The 19303-nt window shown below is 55.6% G+C and overlaps 1 protein-coding gene across 21 annotated transcripts in view; it reads right to left on the bottom strand.

The window, feature by feature from the left end:
- Positions 1-19303, bottom strand: part of TNS1 (tensin 1) — a 210284-nt gene that overhangs the window by 22957 nt on the left and 168024 nt on the right. For 11 of the 21 annotated variants that reach the window (XM_079132548.1, XM_079132547.1, XM_079132551.1 and 8 more), the window contains 7 exons: positions 17316-18863; positions 11156-11242; positions 6316-6512; positions 5321-5396; positions 2016-2108; positions 1151-1174; positions 649-687 (listed from right to left, as the gene is read on the bottom strand). In XM_079132548.1, coding sequence (XP_078988674.1) covers positions 649-687; positions 1151-1174; positions 2016-2108; positions 5321-5396; positions 6316-6512; positions 11156-11242; positions 17316-18863 — 2064 coding nt within the window. The remainder of the gene's footprint in view (positions 1-648; positions 688-1150; positions 1175-2015; positions 2109-5320; positions 5397-6315; positions 6513-11155; positions 11243-17315; positions 18864-19303) is intronic. The other 10 variants (XM_079132549.1, XM_079132534.1, XM_079132545.1 and 7 more) reach the window with 8 other exon arrangements.

Consider the following 19303-nt stretch of genomic DNA (forward strand, 5'->3'; position numbering starts at 1 on the left):
TCAGAAAGACAGGCTTTCTGCTGTCTGTGTCAATAGGAAACAAGGCAGGGGCTTCCTGGATTCGAGTTGTAAATCCATGATGGTGGCTCTGAACCAGGGACAAATTTCCCCAGGGGACACTGGCCAAGTTAGAGACATTTTTCACCTTGCCATGCCTGGGTGCCTGCTACTGGCCTGCAGTAGGAAGAAGCCAGAGAAGCTGCTAACTGCTCTACAGTGCACGGGACAGCCCGACTGTCCAGAACTGTCCCGCCCACCATGGCCACAGGGATGAGGAGGAGAAGCCCCGCTCTGACAGACCCCTCCAGTCTCCCTCTGTGTGGCCACACACCAGGCAGGTGGCACAAAGCCATGGGCAGAGGGAGTGACAAGAGAGGTGTTTTTGTCCACGAACTGGCACCACGCTGGTGTCTGGACACTGGCCGTGCCTGAGCCAGTGTCCAGTGGCCACCAGCTCCCCAGGCAGGATTCAGGTGGTGCCCAGGGTGATATTTCATTGTCAGGGAATGGGGACAGGAAGGCCTTGAGCCTGGTCACTTGAGATCAGGTAAGAAAAGAGAGCTGTCCTGAGCCGCCTCATCAAGCCATGCGTGACTAGCCATTCCCAGCCCCAGAGAACCAAGCAGCCGTGCATGAGCCTGCACTTACCTTCTGGAGGGTTAGCCACCTCCCTCCCCTTGTCTTCCTCTGAGGGAAGAGAACAAGAGAGGCAAGGACAGGCAGGAAGAGGGACAGGTGATGGAGATGAGAGGAAGAACCAAAGCGGGGGAGAGAGGAGAGAGAGAGAGAGAGGTGGGTTAACGGGATTGTTCCTAGAGAATTTGAGTGAGGAGAAAGAAAGAGGCTGAGGAAGGGAGGAGCTGGCTCGCCACGGAAGAGCCCAGGTGAGGGCTGAGGCCCACCCTGTGCAGGACCCCAGGAATCCAGGGCGCAGCGCAGACACTGACTCAGGAGCCTGTCCTCTCCCAGCCCCTGTGGCCAGGGCTCCTGCGGGTGGAGTCTCAGGAAGCCGTGTGCAGGCAGGTGACAGGCAGCCCCAGCCCCCTTCACCTCCTGTGGCTCAGTGTCCCTGGCCATGCTGGTAGGAGTGACCTCCTGAGTGGGAGCCAGTGTCTGGGTGGGTCACAAATGCATGCCATTTCCCTCCTACCTGGCTGGATCAGTCTTCTTGTGACTAAGGAGAGAAGGTTAAAGTGGACCCCAAGACCCAGCTCGGCCCTGAAACCAGAGTCTAGAAGCAGTTTCCTAGACTAAACTGGCTCCAAATTGCCAATAAGAGCCCAGAGCCCCCACTGTCTCCCTCTGCTCAAGAAGGAGAGGAACTGGGGAGTGGGAGAGAGCCAGGAGGCTCGACCCGCATGGCAACCCGCTCTGGAGGACAGCCCATTTCTACCACACGCCAGGACAGTGGCTGGACCCCCGAGGGGCAGGAGCAGCTGGGGACCCAGGCACTGGTCCTCAGCCTAGGGTCAAAAGCTACCAGCATGAGGATGGACAGGGGACCAGCAAGGCCATCTGGAGGTGGCAGGGCCTTGGACAGGCAAGAGACATCTGCGGCCAAGGGGAAGAGGGCTAGGGAAGGAACAGACAGCAAGGGCTGCCGCTGAGTCATCAGTCTATCAGACAGAGGTTTGTGGTCCCAAAGAGGCGGAGCAGGAGAACACCCTGGGTACAGGGTGACCTCTGACATCTCAAGACTGCTCAGAACACACTAGGGACCTGGGGAGCCAGGCTCCCAGCAGAGAGTAGGCCAACCCAAGGAAACTGAGGCCAGAACTGCAAATCCCAAAGTCCACAGGGGCCACAACAAGCAGGAAGGTTGTAGAGGGATGTGTCACCCTGACACCTCACAGAGGCCTCCCAGGCCTGACCTCAGGGGGCACAGAGCCACCCTCTCCTCTCCAGAGCACCTCCAGAGCCTCCACTCTGGGAGCTGCCTGTGAGATCCCAAGCCCAGGCCACAGGGTCCTGCCCCACAGCTTCCTGCACCACGTCCCACCCAGCCAGTCACTCACCGCCTGTGGGGTGCAACAGGATGTCCGCTGGGTTGTGGGGTTTCAGGCCCAGAGCAGATAAAGGTGTCTTGGCCAGACCTGGAGGGGAGCGCACTGTGCCAAAAAGAGAGGGGAGACACCTGGGGTGAGTGGATGGTGGCAGCAGGGCTGGACAGGCCACCTCCGGAGCGAGAGTCGGTCAGGGCTGTGCCACCCAGGGCCAGTCCCACACCCCACGCTCGGCTCCACGGCCCTTCCAGTCCCATCCAGTGACATTTCAGCAGTTTAAAGGACAAAGGGAAAGAGTCAGGAAATGATGCCCTTTGTCCTGGCCCTGTCCCCAACCGTGAGAGACCCATTTCTCCCCCTGGGCCCTCAGCTTCTCACGGTTGTCCTTTTACATGGCTCAGGCCTACAACACACATGCAGCGCTATCTACCCTTCTCTAGAATATTCTCTCTCCCTTTCTCCTTTCTCTTTCTCCAACGTCCCTCCCCAACACACACACACATTCACTCACACACTCACGCACAGACACACATCCACACAGCCTTTTAAAACCTTGCACATGGATGGACTTAGAGGAAAACAAACGAAAACGAAGACGCAGCGTGACGCGTCCTAGACAGGACAGGCAGGGGAAGGGGTCACAGGCCACAAGCCTGGGCCTCAGGCCAGCCCTGTACCAAGTACATCCTTTACAAAGCCCAGTGAGAGAGACAGTCTCTGTGTGGGGCTCTGTACCCCTTAACCTCAGTGCCTGGGTGGAGGAGAAGCCGGAGAGCAATCTCGGCCAAAAGTCCAGCTTCCTGTACAAAGCCAGGCTCCGCCCAGCCACTCATCTGGGTTACAAGTGTCACGTAACACACAAGGTCAGAAAGGGCTGTTGGGTGTTTTCCCATCAGCCAAGGACTCAGCTGAGCTGCTGGGCAGTGTTATGCCCAGTCACGAGATGTCCGGTGACAGCTGCCACGTCCCTTCACACACCTCTGAGAAAGCAAGGAGCTCTGTGTCTCCTAGCAAGGACACCAGGAACTACAGAGGCCATAGCCCCTGAGGACACTCCCTGCCTGCTGGTGGCCACAAGAGACTAGCTGTGGCCCTCAGTTGCCCGGGACCCAAACACAGCTCCACCACCCTCCCTGTGACCACATGCTTTCTCCAAGACAGACAGGCTTCAAAGAAGGAACGGAACAAAGCACAGCCTCTCAATGTCACCAATACACACTGCTCGGTCGGGCAGGTGCAGGTGTGTGCACACAGGCCTGGGGGTGGGTGGCCCACCAACACCCCAGCCTCGCTGTCCTTAGATGTCCAAAGGACAAATACAGCACAGGGACAAACAAGTGCTACCACACAGCTCCAGGGACCAGGTGAGTCCAGGCTTCTCCATCCCCACGGCTCCCACCCCATGCAACATGCCATCCAGCTCACGGATGCTTCTCGATCCCTTGTTAAGGGCCGAATGCAGAGTCAATGACATATCACCAAGAGTGAGGCTGACCCAGGCCCGGGAGGCGGCTCCAGCCTGCACATCTGCAAGTGCCGCCCAGCAGGTCAGCAAGGTGCCAGTCCCAGGGAGAGAAGAAGAAGGGGACCAGCGGCAGAGACTCGCTCACCCCCGTGCCCCTGTCCCAGGCCCTTCTGCTGAGGCAGCTGAGTGGGTGGCACTGAAGCCAGGCAGCCTTCTGCTTCCTGAGAGAAAAATTCCTGGCATTTCTCTGGCTTCTATGCCCTCTCTCCAACTCTGTGCATTTATGAAAGCTCGGACTTCACCCTGTCCCTGGGGCTTCCAGGGCTGGCCAGTGGGAGGCAGAGAAAAAGGCAGAACTCAATTCTAATACAATCCCAAACAAAAGGACACCTAACCCTTGGCTGTTGGACCTGACAGCAAAAGGAGGCAGATGAGAAGGTAGAAGGCAAGACTGGGGAGAACTGCCATTCAGCAGCTGCCTTAAGTGGGTGGCTCGAGGCTGCAATTATGGTGGCTTCAAAATGGTAGCCCTGGGCTCCAAAGGCCACCGAGCTCTTGCAGTTGACTAATCTAAACTGAGTTGTGCTGTCAGCACAAAACACATACCAGTATTCAGTGTGCAAAAGGAACACAAAAAAATCTCAATTTTTAAATTAACAAAGTACATCTTAATAATGTAGATTGATGTTAAATAAAGCATATTATTAAAATTAATGTCACCAGTATCTTTTGATATTTTTAAAAAAAGATTGTAAAGCATCTCAGAATTTTTATACTGATTTTCCTATGATAATATGCTAAACGTAGCAAAATGTGATTAAAATCAATTTCAACAGGTCACATTTTTTGGTGTGGCTACTACAGAGTTTCAATGGTGAAGCTGCTCACACTCTGTGTCCATCAGGGGGCCAGAGCCGGGACTTCCAGGGCTGCTGCTGAGTCTCAGCTTTGGCCTCCTCAAGGTGGCTGCCAGTTTTGCTGTCCACATTCCACCCCTGTGCAGGACAGCCAGCCCCAGAGGACCCAGTGGCTTCCTTACCCAGCCCCCCTCCTCATGAGGGCACATGCATAGCTGGGCCTGGGCCAGCAAACCCACCCCTGAGGACCACCAGGGTCTGCTTCCTCTGCTCTGCTGGTCTGGGCCTCTCACAGGACCTGAGTTCCTCTAGGCCTGACTCGATTTCATCACTGCCTTCCTCCCAGCTACCTCCTCCAGATCAAGGTATTTCCCCTGTTATCAGGGTCACTGTTTCGCTCCTGGCTCATTCAGTCTTCTCTTTGGTTACCCTTCGGGGATCTGCCTTCTAGGAAGCAGTAAATGCCCCTGACTAGAGACCAAGGACGGATGAGATGGGGGTCCTGCCGGCCTGAGTCCCAGACCTTTCTTTCGTTGGTGGGGACTACATAGATTGCTCGAAGTGGAAGAGGGCCTGGACGCAGAAAGAAATGGGGGGGTCAGAAAAAAAGGTCAAGGTCAAGGCACCAAGAGTCACATTAGGATTGGAGATCTTCTGGGTGTAGAATGCAAAAAAAAGTCTCAAACAACCAAGAAAACTCCATACTATGAGAACCCAGGGTCCCATGGTCCAGCAATCTGGATTCCAAGACTGGGGCTGCCTTATCCCAGAATGGACAGCAGAGGAGAGGACACCATGGGAAAAAAGAAGTGGGGTGGGGGTACATTCCAGCCCTGCCCAACTCACGAAGCAAGAAGCAGGAAATTTTAGCTGGGCCCATATTGGCTGGCACACTTGCCCCACCCGCCCCCATACCTGGGACACTTGCATAAGTCAAGAGTAAGACAAGCGTCTGGAGGGGACAAGGGAGAACAGGCTTTGCAGGGAGTTCTTACCCCCACTGGACGGCGGGCTGGTCGGAGAGGTTCCCTCCATTTCCTCGAAGGCCTCCTTGTAGCTGTGCAGATGGGGCTGCAGGAGGACACAGGGGAAGCTCTGAGAAGAGGAGGGCCTCTCCAGGTGACCCATGAGCATGAGGGCAGCAAGGTAAGCAGCCCACAGATTCCCCCCCCAGCCTGACTCTCTGCCACTGCCCAGGTAAGCCCGGAGGATCACAGCTCCAACGACTCCTTGAACTTGAGAGAGCGTGTGGGTGGCTATTTGCAAGCACAGGTAGAACTGGAAAGATTTCAGAACAGGGCCACAGAGAAGGGGCCAGAGGCAGGGGACTTGCATCCTGCCAGAAGGCAAGAGAAAAAAGAGGAGCAAGAGCCTCCGACATCCAGGATGCCTCTCTATCCTGGGTTTTATACGACAGCGCCCATCAGAATCTCTCAATGGGGCCCAGGGACCACTTGTATCAGAATTTTCCAGGGTGCATGTTTACCATGCAGATTCCTGGGTCCCATCCCAGAATTCCTATGCTGGAATCTCTGGAGGTGGATTTGAGAATCAACAGTTTTAACAAACACCCCACTGAAGTTCGAGATCCTCTGCCTGCAACGTCTCAGAAAGGCATTCATTTGGGCGTGGAAATTAAATCTTCCAAGAAAACCCTTATTTCTGACAAAGGCTCAGAAATATTTTTGTCAGTCTATACAACCTGGTTTGGACTTTCAAGACGGAGGTCACCCGTGTCATCCCCAGGATCCTTATCACACTACAAAGGGACTTCTTTAGGAATCAAGAAAGAAACAGGGCATAAGAGCTATTGAAGGGAGGACATGGGCTCCAGATTCCACAGGCCAGAGACAAGACCTTGGGTGAGAATGTGAGGCGGGAAGACTCTTGCATTTCACTGATGGGTCCATGCCAACCGAGTAGCGTCTATGCTGGAGACCTAAGTAGGCTCTGCTACCCTGTGGCCCCAGGATGCAGGTCAAGGACTCACCTCTTTGGGCCGCCCTCCAGGATTGAGGGCAATGGTAAGAGCCAGTTCAGGGGAGACACACTGGACAGGAGAGCGAACCCCAGGGCTACGGGGGGATGTGGCTTCAGGAGACTGATTCTCATACTGTCCATCGCTGGCTGCTCGCCTCCGCAGTGGGGCTGGAGGCTCTGCAGGCTGCCTCTCCCGAGCCTGCACCCCTGGGAGGAATGGCAAGGCATGCAGGCAGTGAGCATACTGAGGAACAGTCAACCTCCTAGTCCTCCAGAGAAGGCAGCGCCCCTAGCACAGGGGCCAAGCTGGAGCAGGCCTGTCTCCCCTCAGCACCTCCCCGGCCTTCCTGGGCCCACTCTGTTCACACCCTGGGTTTCCTCTGCAGGGTGGGGGACCTGCTTGGAGAGGGCCAGGAATTACTACTCCACACAGGGTTGGGACCAAGAGCACAAAGGATTGATACAAGAAACAGATGTCAGCTCCTTCCAGCCCCTAGAGGCAGAGGGCCAGAGCTTCCAGACACAGAAGGGGAGGTGGAGGGAACAGAGGGTCTCCAAGGCAACTGCATCAACCAACAGGCAACATCGAGCCTGTGGGGAGGAACTTTTGGAAAGGGATAAATTGCATCATCTTGCAAAATGGTGCTCCCAAGAAGAAACAAAGAAATGACTTATTCTTGCTGTGAGTCCCCAGCCCGACTGCTGTGGGGATAATTCTAGCTTCTCTGGGGTTCCCCGACCTTCATCAGTGTACCTCTGAGACCTCTTACCAGCTTCCTTTATCCTGGCCCCTCAGTTAAGCACCCGCTCTTTGACCCCAAAGATGGCCGCGGCTCCCACCATGGCCCTCCCGGAGACGGGCGGGCACAGCAGTCATGCTCTCCATATGCATTCAGCCCAGGCCCATTCCCCAGGCTGGGCATGTTGCTAACCTCACCCTCCTTCCTTCCCACTCTCTTCCCACAGCTGGGCTGAGGCATGGAATCCATTGCCTCACTGAACTGGCTCCCAGAATCCTAGAAAATGAACTTCCCAAGTCCCAGGGGTCAAGACCTAGCCCGAAGGGTGGGGTCCCTGGGCTGATTATCTTCCAGGACATTCTCAGCCCTGCCTTCACCACCACTAGGACTAAGCAAAGGTCCTAGGTCACACGGGCCTGGTACTGGGATGTACCTCTGGGAAGATGGTCCTACAGCACACGAGACTGCGCGCGCGCGCACGCACACGCCACACGCACACTGCCAGATCCAGTACAGCCAAGCAGAAATCATCGCACAGCCTGAACCACCTTCCACCATCTTCACCAGCCCAGCCTGGCACAGCCACGGCAGCTGCCATGAACAGCGCCGGCTGGAAAGCCTTCCTGCTTGTCGTGAACTTGGCTGCAGACCACCAAGTCCAGGGCAGATGTACTCCAGCTCTCACGCCCACACGCAGGCACCCTAGACAGGGACACTTGCATGCCCGTGACGGGTGCTCTGTAGGCCCATCAGAGGTCAGGGGTTAAATTCAGAAGGTGTGGGGGAGGGGATGTCTGGAGTCTACACCTTGGGTTCTTACTCAGAGGCCCTGTCTGCCAGCTCCACCAAGACACCTCACCCCACCACTCACCAACGGCTTAAAGCCAATACGCCACTAACCTCTGAGCATCCTTATTTTCAGAATAGGAAACTAGGAATCATGTAAGTCTCAACCAGGGGCTGCTAAGAAGGGCAGAGCCACACCGACGTCATCCAACAAGTCCAGACTCCCAGGCCTCGGAGGAACTGTGCAGCCAGCAGCTCAGCCAGACCTGCGGGAAGCTCTGGCCTCGGCCATGCTTCCCCTTCCTCTGCCAAGGCCCTGCCCCACTCAGGCCTCCTGGGCAGCGTGGACCAGAGTGGCTGCAAGATTCATCCGGCAAAAACGTCACAGAGAAGCAGATATTGCCATTGATTTTCTAATAGTACTGTGACAAAGGAGGCTGGGTCCTATGCACACCCACCCCAGTGGCCTCTTTCCGGCAGGTTCCTTTGCCTTTTCAAGAGGTGGCTGGTTTCCCTGTTGGGTGAACTGATGAGGTTTGCCTTGGGAAAATGGGTCCATTGCCACTGGAGGCACTGCTCAGAGTAGCATCTATGCCCAGGGGCTGCAATAATCAGCTACGGCAGCCGGAGAGGAGACTAGACTGAACGCCACCTTGCTGATGGTGGATGAGTGAGACCCCAGCACGACGCAGTTAGCCCCCTGAGAGCAAGCTGTGCCTTCTTAGCTCCCTTCCCCGCCACCACCAGCTGGCACACAGGAGAGCATTCTGATCAGGGGCAGGAGGATGGACCAAATGACCCCCAAAGAGCCAGGGAGCTGCAGGCAGAGCCCCCCTGCAAAAGGGGAAGACCCTGCATTCCACTCCCACGGGGCCAGCCCCTCCCCACACAGAGTGCCCCCTGGCATCAGTGGCCACTCAGGGCCACTTGCATTCTTTGAATACAGTGTCCCACTGTTGTCCCCTTTGGCAAGCCCAGAGCTGCCCTGGAGTGCCTGGAGAACCAAGTTCCCTCTCTCTCGTCACTCTCCACGGGAGGGGAGCTGGGCACGAGGGAGGGAGAGAAGAGAGCTCCATTGTTCTCCGCCAAGCTGGGACGTCTGGACACCAGTTGACAGCCAGTGTCAGAGGGTGAACACCCCTCTCTCACATCCCAGAGCCTAGCTAATAATAAAACAGGACTGCTCCCTGCCACCACCCTCCAGCCTAGGACTTCCTCAGTTCTCCAGCCCCCCAGGGCCTCTGGTCCCTACACACACACCAGCAGGGACCAGCGCACACTCACAGACACCCAGGCACACAAGTATGCACGCACCACCAGCCTTGACCCGACAGAAAGGACAGCAGGACACTGGGAGGTGGGATCTCAGTGGGGCCCTCAGCACCTCTACAGTCAGCCCCCACCCACCCCTGCAGAAGGCCACGTGGCCAGAGGAAACTGGTGAAGAAAGGAGCCAAGAAAAGCAAGATTCTGGAATGTTCTCCTGGCCAGGCTGGCAAGTCCAGCACTCTACTCCAAGGAGACCGAGGAGCGAAATGCACTGAAAACAAGAACGTGGTCTTCAGGATCACAACACCAGCAGCCAAGGAGCCCCGTCTCATCCTCTACCATGCTCACACACGGTGGCATGAGGTCCTCCCTTCTGCCCAGAGGGGATGGCGGGCCCCAGAGCCGCCCCCCTGACCCCCCACAGAGGAGCAGCTCCCCAGACAGTCCCACCACCCAGGGAGCCCCCACTCTGCTGCCCAGGATGGTGCACTGGGGACAGCTCTCTCCCCGAGGCTCCCCTAACGTGAGCTGGACCTGAGGCAACCCACCCCCTTCACCACGTGCACACACGCACTCACACACGCGCACACCCTGCAGTTCTGGGAGCTAAAGCCCTAATACATACCATGACATGCACTTTGGCAAAGGACTGCTTCCTGACCCCTGAGTCACAGGGACAGACACCCCGTGTCAGCTTCAACACAGCTTCCCCCACCCCACGGCCACCCCACTCCACAGACCCAGCTCTTCTCTCCAGTCTTCCAATTTCCAAAAGACTGGATTCCTCAGCTCCAGGTCAGGAACTGGGTGTCCGACTGCATGCCTGGGGCTCCGGAAGCAAGGAGATCCAGGAGGAAGGCCACCTGCTGGGCCAGGACACCAGAAAGCCACACGGCTACGGGTGATCACACTAGCAGCCCTAGGGCAAGCCATGCCAGCTCCCCTCTGGACCGACCACCACCCCAGAACCCGCCAAACCCCCAGTCCCAGCTGAACGCTGCACTCCCCACTACAGGGCCAAGAAAGGCAGAAGGAAAAGGAGGAGGAAAGGGTGGCAGGGTGCTAGAGCCGCCTCCTGATTATCCAGGAACAGGGAGAAGGAGGATCCAGGAGGCACCAGACATCGTCTTTGGCAGTCCCTGGTTCCAACGCCTCTCAACCATTTCCTGGAACTGCTCAGCCATGGTGTGGGATGAGCCTGAGCACACTGTCCTCTCCCTGACACCAGCCTGAGGCCAGAAGAGCCAGAAAAGACCAGATAATTACCACCCCGGGGCTAAAATCCTAGAGGTCTGCATGTTCAAGAAGCTGGAGTGACATCAGTGGACATCATCCTCAGATAAAGTACATGGTCCTGCTGGAGGGGCCCCACGTCTGGGGCATGCCAAACCACTGGGCAAACACTCAAGGCTGGGCCGTTGCCCTCCATTTTTCAAATAGGGTAACAGCTCTGAATAGTTGAGAGACTTGCCCAAGGTCACGGAGGTGAACACAGGCAGGGCCAAGACCAGCACCCAGGCTTCTGAATCTTGGCCATGAGTCCTAGGATCAGAGGTGGGGGTGGGGTCAGAAGAAGTACTCTGTCTCCAGGGGGTGCCATGCCCCAGTGGATGGAGCAGCAGGTGCTGAGTGACCACTCCTTGTCCTGCACCTGTTGGCCTCAGGCAAAGCAGAGCCTACCTCCTGCTGAGACCCTCCCCCCAGCCCAGACTATCTGCCTCGGGTGGCACAGCACTGGGCTGTTGGGACCCCTTGCTGCACAGCTCACTGCAAAGGCCTTTACCTCCAGCGGGGACGCTGAGGGTTCATCTAGGCGCTTGACACCCTGTTCCCAACAGGCGGGGCCAAGGCTGAAAGCATCAGGCCCATCCATGCAGAAGCGGGGACTTGGCTCATGCAGAAGGGAGGGGCAGAGGGCTGGGAGAGGGCAGGGAGGAAAGAGTGGGTGAGGAGCCGGCCAGGGAGAAAAGCGGGGAGAGAAGAGAGGGAGGCAAGAGATGGAAAGAGGACAGCCACCAAAGAGAGAAGAGATGGAGACAGGAGGAGGGAACCAACCAGAGAGGGAAGCAGACCGGAGCCGGTGGAGAGGAGGGGGCGGGAAGCGGCCCCCCTGCCCCAGGTCCTGCAGCTTGGCATTGTAGGCTGCCCACCCAACCCCAGGGCAGCCGGCAAGGGGTGGGAGGCAGGCAGGAAGGGAGACACAGGGGAAAGCACAGGGGACAAGTGGACACAGGCCATGCAGAGCATGCAGGGACAGGCACAAAACAAGACAGAACAAAACAAAAACAAAAAGAAAATCGAGATTAGTTGGTGTTCTGCCTGGGATCCGGTCATACACTGGAGGGAGTGGGGAGGGAATGTGACAAGAAGAGAGGGTGGATCTGGGTCTTTCTTCTCCAAAGGGCAGGTGGCCTCCTGCTGGCTAGCAGGGCACCACATCCCTCTCATTCCTAACCCCAGACTAGAGGGAGAAGCTGCCCGCCTGGGTCCAGGTGACTTCAGTCTTCTTCTACCCCGGCCCTTCCTCAGTCAGCATCCCCCATCCTAAGACCTCCCCTTCTCTCAGGCTCACCTGCCTCTTCCTGAGCCCAGGGTGAACCTACCAGTCTGAGCACAGGGTCGATCTCCCTACATCCTGGCATCCCTCAGTCCTCTGCTGTCAATCACCCCCCCCCCCCCCCGCCAAGCAATCCTCTTTCCTGGGGAGTCCCTGGTGCTTCCTGCTCCATCTAAATCCACTCGGCGCCACCAGGAAAGTCCCTAAAATGAACCTGCTTGATGCACTAGAAGAACCTGCTATGCCGTCCATGTCTCACCTTGCTGACCCCCAAATACATCTTCACAACACAAGGGGCCAAGCAAGTGGCCAACACATCCCTGGTCTGGCTGCCAGGGCTCACCCCCTTTCACTGTCCTCTACTCCTGGTAGAGGAGTGCTCCATCCCAGTTTCTTTGCTGATGTCCCCTCCTCTCCACCTTGAAATGTGGGCCCCGGGCTCAGTCCTTGGGATCTCTTCCCATGGTGAGCTCATCCTTGCTAGCTTTACCTGGCATGCATCTGTGGATGACTCCAACCTGTCCCCCTGAAACTCCTGACTCTTACCATCTGACCATCTCAGATGCTTCAAGAGCATCTCACACCCAAGGAGTCCCAGCTCACACTTCCGATGTTCCCTCTGGCCAGCTCTTCTCAAATCCTTACCCATCTCCATAAAAGGCAACTCCATTCTTCAGCTGCTCGGACCAACAAGGCCAGAGTTGTCTTCGACTTTTCTTTTTCTCTCACATCCCATGTCTAGTCTATCTGTACATCACAATGGCTGTACCTCCAAAATATATCTGTCATCTGAGTCCAGCCTCACACCTCCACGACTTCCACCCTGATCAAGAGCAGCAGCCTCCTAAGTGGCCTCCCTCCTTCCGTCCTGGCTATCCTGATCCTTTTAGGACAAGTCAGATGATAGCACTATTAAGACCAAGTCCTTTCTAAGGCTTCTCATGCCATGCAGAGCAAAAACAAAATTTCTCAGGATCCCCTACAAGGCCAGTCGTAAGCTGGCCCCATTCCTGCACCTGCCTGACCTCCTGTTGATCACTGTGCTCTAGCAACACCAGGCACACTCCTGCCTCAGGGCCTTTGAACTTGCCGCTCCCTGAGGCACATTCTCTTGTTGCCCCAGGAAGTATCCCCTGACCATGTATATGAAGTGCAACCACCCATCTGTCCTCTCCCCGTCACTGGCACCTGACTATTTGATCTCTGTGGCACTTACCAGTCATCATAAATATTATATATCTACTTGCTTTTTTATTCAGTGCCTACCTCTGCCAGAAGGACAAAGCCTTAACCTGTTGTTGGTCACCTTTTCTCAGAGCCTAGACTAGCAAGTAGCACAGATTCAAGTTCAAGCTGAATGAATTATTGAACAGGTCTTGAAGTCAGCCTTGGATTCATAATGAAATGTAAAAAAAAAAAAAAGGGGGGGTCTTAATTCAAGCTCTTCAGTGTTTGACACCATATATCCACATATCTTTATCCATCCTTTATAATTTCATGAAGAAGTATCTCAGCTCTTGGCCAAGACTGGATTGCCCACCTGGACTCCCAGGCCTGTCCCCTCCTACCTCCTCAGAGATGTTATTCTATCGACTTCTTTATTTTTCTTCTACCTGTTCCTTCTCCTTCCTCCCCCCCAACCCCCGTCTTCAACCTCCCCTACTCCTGTCCTTCACCTAAGAACATTCTCAGGCCTCCAAGCTTTACAGAAGCTCTGGTATCTTGCTACCCTCTTTAGCTACCCTTCTTTTCCCTTTTATCATGAAACCACTCCAAAGAGTAGTTGGCGCGCTGTCCTCACTCCGTCCCCACTCGCTCCTCAGTCCTTGGCTGTCTGGTTTCTGTCACCAGCACTCCACTAAAACTATGCCTTTGAAAATCACCAGACCCCTAATTGGCAAATCCAGTGGCTTAGTCTCCTGCTCCCCCTCCTCTAAATGGTATCTCCAGTTGACACTGCTCACCTCCCCACCCCCACTGCTTGAAACCCTTTACTATCCTGGCCTTGCGATGACACATTGTCCTGGCTCCTGTCACCACCCTGAGCACCGTTCTCGGACCCCTGTCTAGCCTCCTTTTCTCCTCGCAGTCATTCTATCCTAAGTTCTTTTCCCTCCATGATCTCTGACATAGAGCTCTTATTCATGCCTAAAGCTTTCACTCCACCCTTGTGGGGAAAATCCCAAAGTCTCCAGCTCTTCCTACTCTTCCAAGCTCCAATTCCATCATCCACGTGTGGAGGCTCCACTGACACCGCAGACCCAACGCAGACCCGACCCTCCATCACGCCACACTAGCTGCTCACGTGGCAACGGAACCACTGCTCGTGTCATGGCATCCAGGAATCATCCTCTTCACCCACGACAGTCCTTTGGGTGTGAGCACACTGGTTCTATTCCCGCTGTAGCCACCTCTTCTTTTTCATGCCCATGGTCAGCATCCTAATCTGGTCCCCATTACCAAGGTGATCTAATAAGCTCCCAGCATCTCCAAGGTCAAAATCTCTCCCGCTTTGCATTCTTCCTGCAGTCCCACCAGACACATGTTCCTGAGCTCCAGCTCTGTGGCACATTGCCCTGATTAAACCACAGGATTGATTTCCTCTGTTGCTGCTACATAAAATTCATGCTCCTTAGGCTGGTATTTAAGACCATCCCGAGAAGGTCCCCTGGCTGTCTTTCCCGAGACTCTCTCTAACAGACCACAACACTCTTCACATGTGCACTGTTCTTCAGACATTTCCTATGCCTTCCTATGCATGTGGTAACCTCTCTCTCTCCACTGAGACCTCCATCACTTTCAAATCCTATCCTGTTTAAGACCATACTGCGCATGGCTGCCCGACCTCTCCAGCTGGTAGTGATCTCTTGACTCTCCCACAGAACTTTCTCCATACCTCTCTTATTACAAATGATTTCATCTTAAAGTTCTAGTTCTCCCCACCTCCTACCACTGAACTTGAGACTCCTTAAAGATAAGAACCATATCTGATTTCCAACGTGCACTGAAATCTCTACCTCTAGAGACTTCCAATATCAGTCCAATCACAGAATCAGGAATATAAGATACCTCTGCTGAACTCCTCAATGCTCTTATTTCTTTTTCTTGTCTTATTGCACTAACTTGAAATCCAATACAATGTTAAATGATAGTGATAATGACAGATATCCTTATTTTGTCTTGTAACAAAATTCCTATAATAGGAATGCTTCCAATGTTTCACAAGAAAATGTGATATGTGCTATAGGTTTCTACTACCTACTCATTTTCAAGTTAATAAAACTGTTCCTACATTCTCTGAGATTTAATCTGAAATTAGACATGAATGGTAGGTGGATTCAAGTGGAATGAACCAAACAGAGTGCTGAGGTATGGAGGATAGCTGAGGGGAGAAAAGAAGACCTAAGGGATAAAACCCAAGAGAAACCAGTTCAAGTTCAAGGCCATGAAGAGGTTCTCCCTCAGATCTGAGCTCCCTACTCATGTGGATACTTAAGTCAGCTTCCTGCAGCAGAATGTTGACTGAGCAGGAAGAACTGATGCTGAAAGTCTATCCTTCTTGCCTCCCAGAACGTTCTACACATCAATCTTACTTGACTGCCCTTATCTATGAACGTACTTCAGTACCTTGAGAGGGGTACTAAGGAAATTCTGCACGCATAATTCTGCATGACATAAGAAATTCTGTTCATGACATGGCATAGACCAAAGAGGCAAATTTATAGTCCTGGGGACCAGATACTAACCTCTCTATATATCTCACCCCTTCTCCTGACTCATTTGTGGTTGGTAGAAGAGATGGTAACAGGCTTAGGAAACAGGAACACTCTGCAACAATGCCCTCCCCCAACCCCCAACTTCATAAAAGTCAAAACCTGAGAGGCTACAGGATATAGAGGTTGACAGCCAAGACCTCAAAAGCTGGTAGGAGAGAAAAGGTTAAGGGGAGGTCCACTATCAGATGGATATCCTCCCAGGACTTTAGCACTACAGCTTCTTCTGAAGCAAGTTCCAGGAGAGCTCTAAGGGAGGGTTCTAATAGGAGAAGAAATTCATTCTGGACCCTCGGCCACAGCAGTCCCCTGGATCCTACTCATCATTAGATTAGAGCATCACTATTTTTCAGGCCCTCAACTCATAAAACACTGGGAGGGGAAGCACATTCCCAGGGAATTTGGGTGGCCCCATTCCTCTTGGCTCAATAAACTGGGAGGAAATGGGTTTCTAACGAAGAAGTAGTCAGGGAGGAGTCATTATGTCAGGGACCCAGATATGGGAGGGAGCAGACGTCAAAGCCCCAAATGGATCGCCACATGGAGCATTTCACCCACAGGGTTCGAGAGCTGCTCATCCTGTGTTTGACACTTGGTTAAAGCAACAGTGAGCTCCCACACCAGCTCTCCAGGGAGGTGGCGCCCTGTTGGCCAACTACATGGCATAAACGCTTCCACTGGGCCACGTGCTAGCTACTAATAGAATAAGGTTTCTGAAGTACAGCAGCAAGGGCACCCAGGTCCTGGCCTCAACCCAAAAGCCAGCTAGCCTTCTGTGAGCTGCTTCTCCAAACCCAGGGTCCATCCCCAGGGAGGGTGCCTCCCTTCCTCCTGCAGCTGGCATGGTGACTCAGCTTCCCCTAAATTCAGGAAAAGGAGTGGAGGGCAGATCCAGCTGCCCAGCCTTCTCTCCCTGCTGAGTCCACCACCCTGTTGGCTGAGGGCTGGGCACGAGGCTCACCTCACCCCAGTCTGGGTCACCCCTGCCCAGCTCTGGTCTCACGACAAAATCACCTGAGATGATTTCCACCCCAGCCTGGCTGTCCCTGTGACACAGTCATAAGCTGTGGCAGGTGGGAAGGAAGGGAGCCCATGCTGTCCTCCACGCGGCCTAGACACTGGCTCTTCCTTGCCTTTTTCTCCCCCACTTGGTTCTTCTGTTGTCCCACTCTCTCTTCTCTCTGCAGGAATCCTTCTGAATCGGGAAAGGAGTTTTATTTCCTATGCAGAGCTGATCCTGGGCAAGGACTCACAGGAAAGCTAACCAAGAAGGAGACCTTGACCTCCTCACAAAACAAAGCCGAAAGGCTCCCACCAGGCTGAGCCATCAGACAGTGCCAAAGGGCATCCGAGTAGCCACTCGGGCTTCACTATGGCCTCTGGGAGGGCCTGTGAGGGACACTGAGTCCACAGAGGCCTCCCTCCAGCCTTCTCCTGCCCCAACGACCTGAAGTCTGAGGACAGCAAGCATGGCGGGCAAGCGCAGAGTCTCCTCTCCACCTAGGATGTCTGCGCTCCAGTCCCAGAGTCACCACCTCCCTGGTGGCCCTGGGTGCTCAGTTCTGCTTTCCCGAGCTCTGGGGCTCGGTCTCACTTCCTTCACAGCACACGTTACACTTTTTTGGAATTATCTATCTCCCTGTCCCCTGACAAGATGGCAAACGCCTCGAGGGCAGGAACTGACAGACGCTGACCTCTGAACCTCAGTACCTGGCTTGGTGTCTGCAAACACAGAGGCAAGGAGGGTGGCTGGACACCAGCTCCTGGAGCCTCTGCCAGGCCAGAGCAGCGCCACACCTCCCCCAGCAAGGCCAACTGAGACAAGAGGGAAGGGCAGAGGGAAGGAGGAGGGAATGCCCCCACTGGATGGCCCCAAGGCTCTTACCTGCTATTCGGTGGGCCACCAGCCCTTCCAGGTTCAGGGGCTCCTCCTCTGGGGTTCGGGAGGGGTCTGAGGCCACTTCCTTTGATGGGAGCTGAGGCTGAGTGGTGAGGCCAGGGAGGGAAGCTGGGGGCTGCTGAGGCCCTGGGGGGCCATGGGTGGTTGGAAGGAAGGTAGATGAGGAGGAGGCTGGGCTCTTTGGACGGAAACCCTGGTTGGACCCAGCTGAACCTGACTGATAATCGTAAGGTGAGTAAGACCTGCCAGGAGGGGCCAGGTCAGGGGTTCCCAAGGAATGCCCACCATGGATGGAGCCAGATCTGGTCTGGGTCAGTGGATGGGACTGGCGGGAGGAGCCTGAGAGGGGCTGGGAGGAGAGCGGGGAGGCCCCTGGCCAGGCCCCAGGGACACTCTGGGACTTATGCAGGGGGGCGGCTGAGACGGGCTCAAGGTCCAGCATGAGCATGTTGAGCGCTTCGATAGATTGCTCGATCTCCTGCTGGGAGGCCGCCCGGGGGAACTCCGGGAGAGCAGGGGTGGGGGGCTCTGCCAGCGGCTGGGGGCTGGGCCTGCTGGTTGCCAGACTCTCCAACTGGGCTCTTTCCTGCTGACGAGGAGGCGGGCGAGGCTGTGGCTGCTGCTGCTGCTGCTGCTGCCATGAATTCAGCCCCCTCTGTACAGCCTCCCGGCTGCTGCCCCCACGGGCTGGAGCTGGGGGCAGCTGGGGCTCGGCATCCGGAAAGGACTGAGAGCGGAACATGCCGCTGGGGTCATGGCTGTAGTGGGAGGTGGGCACTGCCTGGGGCCAGCCTGGGTGGGGCCCCTCCCGCTGGTAGCCAGCTAAGCCATCCTGTGCGGAGTAGGAGGGCCGCATGGGGGCCGCGTGGGCAGCATGGGCAGGCACTGCCCGGCTGGCATCCTCATAGGGGTAGCCCCCACCATTGACCAGAGGTTCTGCAGCGTGGGGCTTGTCCAGGCCATTGGTTAGTGGGGGCAGGGCCTCTGGGTAGCCCCCCTCGCTGGTGTTGGTGATCCCGTCCAGGGAGGACAGTGTGCCCATGCTGCCCACGCTGTGCCCATCCTGGTTGGGCAGCTCATCATCCAGGATGTCTGTCTCCCGTTCAGAGGCCAAGGCCCCACCGTTGACATGAACCTGGGCTGGAACAACGTGGCGGCCCGAGGAAGGCACAGCCGGGCCGCCGGCCAGGCGGGACCTGAGGTGCTGCGCGTGGTGCATGGCGCCTTGCTTCTCTCGCTCTAAGCCAAAGCCACTGAGCAGGCGATCCAGTTCCCGCTTCTCCTCGGGACTCAGGGCAGCAGGGGCACCCGAGGCCCCTGGGACAGGCTCATCGGTCTTGTCTGTCTTGGTGGAGGCTGTGGAGTTGCCCGAGTCGCTGCTCACGGAAAGCGTGTGCTCCACGTGGTTCGGGGTGGCCGACAGGACAGGACGTGCGGCGTTGACGGCCCCAGTGCTGCCGTTCAGGGAATCCTTCTTCTTTACCTTGGCATACAGGCTCCCATCCAGGGGCCCCTGGGTGTGTCCTACCACCTCTGTGAGGACAGAGCAAGGGAGACAGCAGACGTCAGCGGAAGACAACTTTCTCACAAGGAAAAGAGTTGGAGTCCCATTGCCAGGATCCCCGAGTCTCTTCTTGCCACTCTAAGGAGGCGCAAAGGAAGGGGACAAAAGGCCCCTACCACAGGTCTCCAGGTAGAGCCCTCACCCATGCCAGGACCAGGCAGCAGAGCCTAGGACTGGGCAAGGAGTCCTGAGGGCAAACCGCCCACCCAAGCCCATCTCTGGCATTTCACCAGTTTCCTGAACACAGAGGCTTGAATTACCCTCTGGGCCTCGGAGTCCTCATCTGTAAAATGGGACAATAACAGAATCAGGCTGGACCCTAAGAATTGCCAGTATTCACCGAACACACAAGGCTGCACGCTGAAATGAGCTGACATGGGTCATGCTGAGCCGCGTCTGGTGCACGGCC

The sequence above is a fragment of the Sciurus vulgaris genome (assembly GCF_902686455.1).
Source record: "Sciurus vulgaris genome assembly, chromosome: 3".
NCBI classification, from domain to species: Eukaryota; Metazoa; Chordata; class Mammalia; order Rodentia; family Sciuridae; genus Sciurus; species Sciurus vulgaris.